General features: G+C 42.0%; 1 protein-coding gene across 2 annotated transcripts in view; it reads right to left on the reverse strand.

The window, feature by feature from the left end:
• LOC137968020 (plexin domain-containing protein 2-like) overlaps nucleotides 1–819 on the reverse strand; it is a 21,759-nt gene extending 20,940 nt beyond the window's left edge. The window contains exons 1-2 of one of the 2 annotated variants that reach the window (XM_068814632.1): nucleotides 754–819; nucleotides 449–529 (exon numbers count right to left, since the gene is read on the reverse strand). In XM_068814632.1, coding sequence (XP_068670733.1) covers nucleotides 449–529; nucleotides 754–775 — 103 coding nt within the window. In that variant the 5' untranslated portion in view covers nucleotides 776–819. Of the gene's footprint in view, nucleotides 1–448; nucleotides 530–593; nucleotides 628–753 lie in introns of those variants that run through there. The other variant, XM_068814633.1, reaches the window with a different exon arrangement.
• Between the last annotated feature and the right edge of the window lie 7,163 nt (nucleotides 820–7,982).

Genomic DNA, 7,982 nt, shown 5'->3' on the forward strand with positions numbered 1-7,982 from the left:
TTATGCAAATATCTCTTTCAACGCGAAGAAAACAGTTTTCGAAGTGACTTGTACTGAATATTTACTACTTTTAATTCCGAAAAACGCCAAAAACTGTAACTCAATCTTAACTCAAACTTAACTCAAACTCAACTCAAACTCAACTCAAACTCAACTCAACTCGTAACTCGATGAATAGCCGATCCCTTACGTCATAGCCGCCACCAAGTTGGCGGTAGAAAAGGAAAATACAATCATCTCAATATTAATGAAGATCTTTAGTTCGTCCACCTGCCTTCTGAACTTTCCGAAATGAGAAGACATTTCACATTTCTTCAATATATAAGTCACGAAAAATCCCACCCCTATAAAACCTGCTGTAAGACTTTGTTACCACCAAAGATAAAGTTTGATCACTTGCAACAAACCTGATTGCTAGAAAAAAATTTCATGACTTAAACTAGCTCACCTTCGCATTCCAGACAAAAACAAAAGGAAACAGCTCCAAAAAATAGCACTACAACATGGATCTTCATTTTCTTATCCAAGCCTATAAAGAAAGTAAAGACATGCAACAACTCATCGCCTCAGAATAATTATAGCTGCATGCATACCGTATAGTTGGCTTCAAATACATGACATTGAATGTTGGCACATCGGAAATGCTCTTGTTCTTGCGGTCATTTCAAAGGTATCATTGAATTGAAGTTTCTGGCAAATGAAAAGTTTTGGGGGTAATAAAAGAGGTAAACATGTTTTAAAAATAACGCTTACCGCGAAGCACTAGAAAGTACATGTATTGAAAAGTTCCTGTCGCGTTGAGGCCGAGACGCCTGCGAAAACAACAAGTAACCGTCCAGCGGTCGAATGAATATCAAATTGTATGAGATGTTATATATGCCTCATAAATTGTACTATGTTGTCCACCTTTCAATGGAAACGTGGGTAAGAACTGCATGCTAGCATGCATATAAAGCACTATATACGTTTTTACCATATATAGTAACGACATGTACTCACCTACAATCAGATTCACTTGTACGCACTTTCCTTCACTTGTACGCACTCACTTTCACTTGTACGCACTCACATTCACTTGTATGCACTCACCTTCACTTTTATGCACTTTCCTTCACTTGTACGCACTCACCTTCACTTCCATGCACTTCCCTTCACTTGTATCCACTCACCTTCACTTGCATCCACTTCCCTTCGCTTGTATGCACTCACCTTCACTTGAACGCACTCACCTTCACTTTTATGCACTAACCTTCACTTGAACGCACTCACCTTCACCTTTATGCACTTTCCTTCACTTGTACGCACTCACCTTCACTTCCATGCACTTACCTTCACTTGTATCCACTCACCTTCACTTGCATGCACTTCCCTTCACTTTTATGCACTTACCTTCACTTGAACGCATTCACTTTCATTTGTATGCACTTACCTTCACTTGAACGCACTCACCTTCACTTTTATGCACTTACCTTCACCTGTACGCACTCACCTTCACTGGTACGCACTCACCTTCACTTGTATGCACTTTCCTTCACTTGTACGCACTCACCTTCACTTGCACGCACTCACCTTCATTTGTATGCACTTACATTCACTTGTATGCACTCACCTTCACTTGCCTGCACTTCCCTTCACTTGTACGCACTCACCTTCACTTGCACGCACTCACCTTCATTTCTATGCACTTACATTCACTTGTATGCACTCACCTTCACTTTTATGCACTTCCCTTCACTTGTATCCACTCAGCTTCACTTGCATGCACTTACATTCACTTGTATCCACTCACCTTCACCTTTATGCACTTACCTTCACCTGTACGCACTCACCTTCACTGGTACGCACTTTCCTTCACTTGTACGCACTCACCTTCACTTGCACGCACTCACCTTCATTTGTATGCACTTACATTCACTTGTATGCACTCACCTTCACTTACCTGCACTTCCCTTCACTTGTACGCACTCACCTTCACTTGAACGCACTCACCTTCATTTGTATGCACTTACCTTCACTTGAACGCACTCACCTTCACTTTTATGCACTTTCCTTAACTTGTACGCACTCACCTTCACTTCCATGCACTTCCCTTCACTTGTATCCACTCAGCTTCACTTGCATGCACTTACATTCACTTGTATCCACTCACCTTCACTTGCATGCACTCCCCTTCACTTTTATGCACTTCCCTTCACTTGTATCCACTCAGCTTCACTTGCATGCACTTACATTCACTTGTATCCACTCACCTTCACTTGCATGCACTCCCCTTCACTTTTATGCACTTACCTTCACTTGAACGCACTCACCTTCATTTGTATGCACGTACCTTCACTTGAACGCACTCACCTTCACTTTTATGCACTTACCTTCACTTGAACGCACTCACCTTCACTGGTACGCACTCACCTTCACTTGTATGCGCTTTCCTTCACTTTTATGAACTTTCCTTCACTTGAACGCACTCACCTTCACTTGCACGCACTCACCTTCATTTGTATGCACTTACATTCACTTGTATGTACTCGCCTTCACTTGCCTGCACTTCCCTTCACTTGTACGCACTCACCTTCACTTGTGTTCACTCACCTTCACTTTTACGCACTCACCTGCACCTGTACGCACTCACCTTCACTTGAACGGACTCATCTTCAATTCACTTGTATGCACTTGCGTTCACTTGTATCCACTCACCTTCACTTTAACGCACTTTCCTTCACTTCAACGCACTCACCTTCACTTGCATGCACTTCCCTTCACTTGTATGCACTCACCTTCACTTGTATGCACTTACGTTTGCTTGTATGCACTCACCTTCACTTTTATGCACTTACCTTCACGTGTACGCACTCCCCTTCACTTGTACGCACTCACCTTCACTTGTATGCACTCACCTTCACTTGTACGCATTTACCTTCACTCTTATGCACTCAACCGTCACTTGTATTCACTCACCTTCACTTGTATGCACTTACATACACGTGTACGCACTCACCTTCACTTGTATGCGTTTACATTCACTTGTACGCACCCACCTGCACTTCCCTTCACTTGTATGCACTTACATTCACTTGTATGCGCTCACTTTCACTTATATGCACTCACCTGCACTTGTATGCACTTATATTCACTTGTACGCACTCACTTTCACTTGTACGCACTCACCTTCACTAGTATGCACGCATCTTCACTTGTATGCAGTCAACTTCACTTGTATGCACTCACTTTCACTTGTACGCACTCAACTTCAGTTTTTCGCACTCACCTGCGCTTTTATGCACTGATCTTCACTGGATGCACTCACCTTCCCTTGCAATTCAAAAATATTCCCTCCATAGCATTGGCCTCTACGAAAGTAACTGCCCACTTAAAAGGTTGTTACTTTTCGTAAAATATAGCTTAACTACAATAAGACACCGTAAGATGTGACGTTTCAAGCATTACTTTCGATCTACGTAGAAGGCGATTTGAAAGAGTATTGAACGTAACAGAAGTAACGGGAACAAGGGAACAACCATTACTCTAATCACGCTTTAGAGTACCATCATTTGGGGCCATTTATGCATATGTAGGCAGTGTGCTTAATTTATTCATGCTTTTAAAATTCCTTTCCTCTTTGTCTGAAATCAATGCTAGAACGATTTATAATCCATTATTCAGCCACAGTTTGGGGTGGTATAAACAATCCATTAGTTGAAAAACTCCAAAAACAGCGAGGTCGTGCTGCATGCTAGGGTCATAACAAAATCTAGTTATGAAGACTGTTCTTCATCATCTTTTCCTCCACTTAGGTGGGAAAATTTGATCTCCAACCGAAAAAAAGGACAACGCAGGGTAGGATTTTATAGATTGTGCTAGCATAATTTTGAGCATAATTTTAGCATAATTTGACTTGTTTGCCATGGTTTTTAAAGAGCACAATTTTTTTAAAAAATCGCATAATTTGGAAAAAAGAGCACAATTGTAGGATAATTTGGCCAAAAAAGGAGCAGTGCTACTAGCATAATATGCTACTTTTACTAGCGCGATCTATAAAAGGCTAAGGCAGGGGCGTAGCCAGAGTGGTGAGGGGGGGAAGAGGGGTTGGCTATGGTACAGGCCCTCTTTAATAAGCGTGTATATTTCTTGCGAGATTCAGCATGAAATCTTCAAGTTGCGATAGTTGTGAAGAACCTCCCTCAAAGCTTCAAGCTTACGCGATAAGACCAAAAGATAATATAGGTACATCCTAAATCCTTTGTTAAGTTTTAGGTAAATCCTAAATCCTAAATCCTTTGTAGTTTTGCTGTAATTTCGCCATAAGATGAGAGACAACATTTTCAACAACTATTTGCCTCTTTGATGTCACAGCTGATAGGGGTGTGAAAGAGGGGAGGGTAATAGACCAGTTTCGTATTCTCAGTATTGGACTGCAACTAGCTTGCAATGGAGGCTAATGCGCGGGAGAAGTTATTATGATGATAATGATAATAATCAACTTTATTTTTCGAGGGCGGCACTTCACAGTATAAAATACTGATAAAAGTATTGACCCGCATTAGCTTCCGTTGTAAGCTAGTTCCAAACCTAGATTACGAAACTGTTATTATTTGGATATTGGACTGAGGTTCAGACGAAAGGACAGACAAGGTACGTAACATTTACTTCCTTTAATGTTTAAATAGGTATGTAGTCAGAGTTGCATACGTTAGCTAGGGATTAAAAATTAATGTACTTCTACCTAAGCAGCTACGACAATTCGTCCTGAAATTGTTATCCCGAAATCAATCTTCACTGGCCTAATCGGACACAGGACATTTAATAGCGTAAAGTAGAGGGATAAGGGAATGCAATGGCTACCATCCGTTTACGTACTTAGCTTCTTCCTTGGCGCGCGCGCTCGAGATCATGAATTGGGTGTGCAGTAGGGATACGCGTCAACGATCATGACGCGAAGGACACTGTCTAGTCTAATAGTTCTAGGTTATAACAAATCTAGGTTTCTATAGTAAGACAGCATAATATTTTGTATGAAATAAACGTAAGGAACTGGGAGCTACTTGCCAAACTATTAGGGTACCTAATTCTCTTAACAATAACCCCAACAAGTCCTGTGGGTGGCACCCCGGAGCACCACATAAATTCTTTAAAAGAGTGGCCGGTGGAATTGCACCATCGCTAATGACTCTCTAGTTACTCTCTACAACAGCTGTACCATGCGCTTGGAAAATGGGAGAGTGAACAAAAGGTGACAGACAGCAGGAGAAGAACTATCTTCCCATCACGTCCCTTGTCACCGTTAATAACAAATGCATATGCTCAGGAAGCGAGTCACCGGCTACTATTATCCAACTCTTTATCTGAGAATGACAGCATATAGCTGTCAGACCACTTTACTTAAACTCGTGGAAGAGTGGAAATCAGCTGTTGACAGAAATGAATTGGTGTATATCATAACTACAGATATGAGTAAAGCCTTCGATTCTCATTGCAACTCCCTTGTTGTAAAGAAAGTAGAGGATTGTGGCAAAATTCTCTAAACCTTCTTGTATCATACTTCAATAGCAGGCTTAACAGACTGAAAATAAAAGACATGACAACTGAGTGGAAAAGAATGGTATTTGTCTAGGCTGTCCGCACGCGTCTTTCGGTCCCTTGCTGTGGAGTCTGTTTAAAAATGAAATGTCATTCCACATTAAAAAAAAAGCTAATCTGAGTAGGTAAACCGACGACCACCAGATGTATGCAATGGGGAAGAAGCACGTCGAAGTTGTACAAAGCATCAAAGATCCAAGGAGAGCAAGCTCTAACCTGATACAAGAACAACTATCTATCAGCCAATCCAGAAAAGTTTCAGCCACTTATAATCAACCCGAGAAATGCAAACTCTGAAAACGATAATCAAGATATATCAGTAGATCGACATGTTATTTGGAGAATGGGTGAAATAAAGCTCTTAAAAGCCCAAATCGATGAATAACTGAATTTTACCAGACATATAAGTGATCTGTGCTCCAAGGCCAGTCAAACAGGAGAGGTCTTTGTGCGGCTACGTTATTTGATACCTTGTGATTTTGAACTGTCTCTTTATAAGTAATCGATTCTGCCCCATCTGGCCCATTGCCATCTAGTCTGGAACTTTTACAATGCATCGGATCGGAGAAAGCTCCAGCGGATTCAGGAACGAGGGCTTAGAGCGGTGTACCAAACAAGATCAGCGTCCTATCAATAACTTGCTAGACCGCGCTAACCTACCAACGTTGTACAATACGCGTCCACCAGACATTGCAACGTTGATTTTTAAAGATAAGCGCAGTCTCATACCCGAGAATATTTCTGACTTATTTAATTTAAACAACGCTCAGTATGACTCACGGAATAGTGACTTCGAATTACAAAGATTCGAAACGCTTAGATTTGGTAGCAATTCAATAAAATATACCGGCCCTTTAATTTGATCGAAATTGCCAAGACAGTTAATATTGACCGAAACTCGGGACTCGCTTAAGAGGTACATTAGGAAAGTTGATTATTATTAGTATTAGTATTATTATTATTATTATTATTATTATTATTATTATTAGTAGTAGTAGTAGTAGTAGTAGTAGTAGTAGTAGTAGTAGTAGTAGTAGTAGTAGTAGCAGTAGTAGTAGTAGTAGTTGTAGAGTGTATAGAAGTGAAGTGTGAGTGCATGCAAGTGAAGGTGAGTGCATACCAGTGAGGGTGAGTGCGTTCAAGTGAAGGTAACTGCATACAAGTGAAGGTGAGTGCGTTCAAGTGAAGGTGAGTACGTTCAAGTGAAGGTGAGAACATAGAAGTGAAGGTAAGTGCATAGAAGTGAAGGTGACTGCGTTCAAGTGAAGGTGAGTGCATAGAAGTAAAGGTAAGTGCATACAAGTGAAGGTGAGTGCATACAACTCAAGGTGAGTGCGTACAAGTGAAGGTGAGTGCGTACCAGTGAAGGTGACTGCGTTCAAGTGAAGGTGAGTGCATAGAAGTAAAGATAAGTGCATACAAGTGAAGGTGAGTACATACAACTCAAGGTGAGTGCGTACAAGTGAAGGTGAGTGCGTACCAGTGAAGGTGAGTGCGTACCAGTGAAGGTGAGTGCGTACCAGTGAAGGTGAGTGCATACAAGTGAAGGCGAGTGCGTACAAGTGAAGGTGAGTGCGTACAAGTGAAGGAAAGTGCGTACAAGTGACGTTGAGTGCGTACAAGTGAAGGTGAGTGCATACAAGTGAAGGTGAGTGCATACAAGTGAAGGTGAGTGCGTACAAGTGAAGGAAAGTGCGTACAAGTGAAGGTAAGTGCGTACACGTGAAAGTGAGTGCGTACAAGTGAAGGTGAGTGCATAGAAGCGAAGGTGAGTGCGTACCAGTGAAGGTGAGTGCGTACAAGTGAAGGAAAGTGTGTACAAGTGAAGTTGAGTGCGTACAAGTGAAGGTGAGTGCGTACAAGTGAAGGAAAGTGCGTACAAGTGAAGTTGAGTGCGTACAAGTGAAGGTGAGTGCATAGAAGCGAAGGTGAGTGCGTACCAGTGAAGGTGAGTGCGTACAAGTGAGGGTGAGTGCGTTCAAGTGAAGGTGAGTGCATAGAAGTGAAGAGGAGTGCGTTCAAGTGAAGGTGCGTGCGTTCAAGTGAATGTAAGTGCATGCAAGTGAAGGTGAGTGCATAGAAGTGAAGGTGAGTGCGTACAAGTGAGGGCGAGTGCGTACCAGTGTAGGTGAGTGCGTACAAGTGAAGGTGAGTGCATAGAAGTGAAGGTGAGTGCGTACCAGTGAAGGTGATTGCGTACAAGTGAAGGTGAGTGCATAGAAGTGAAGGTGAATGCGTACAAGTGAAGGAAAGTGCGTACAAGTGAAGGTGAGTGCGTACAAGTGAAGGTGAGTGCGTACAAGTGAAGGTGAGTGCATAGAAGTGAAGGTGAGTACGTAAAAGTGAAGGAAAGTGCGTACAAGTGAAGGCGAGTGCGTACAAGTGAAGGGGAGTGCGTACAAGTGAAG

This window comes from Montipora foliosa, chromosome 8, assembly GCF_036669935.1.
Source record: "Montipora foliosa isolate CH-2021 chromosome 8, ASM3666993v2, whole genome shotgun sequence".
NCBI lineage: Eukaryota > Metazoa > Cnidaria > Anthozoa > Scleractinia > Acroporidae > Montipora > Montipora foliosa.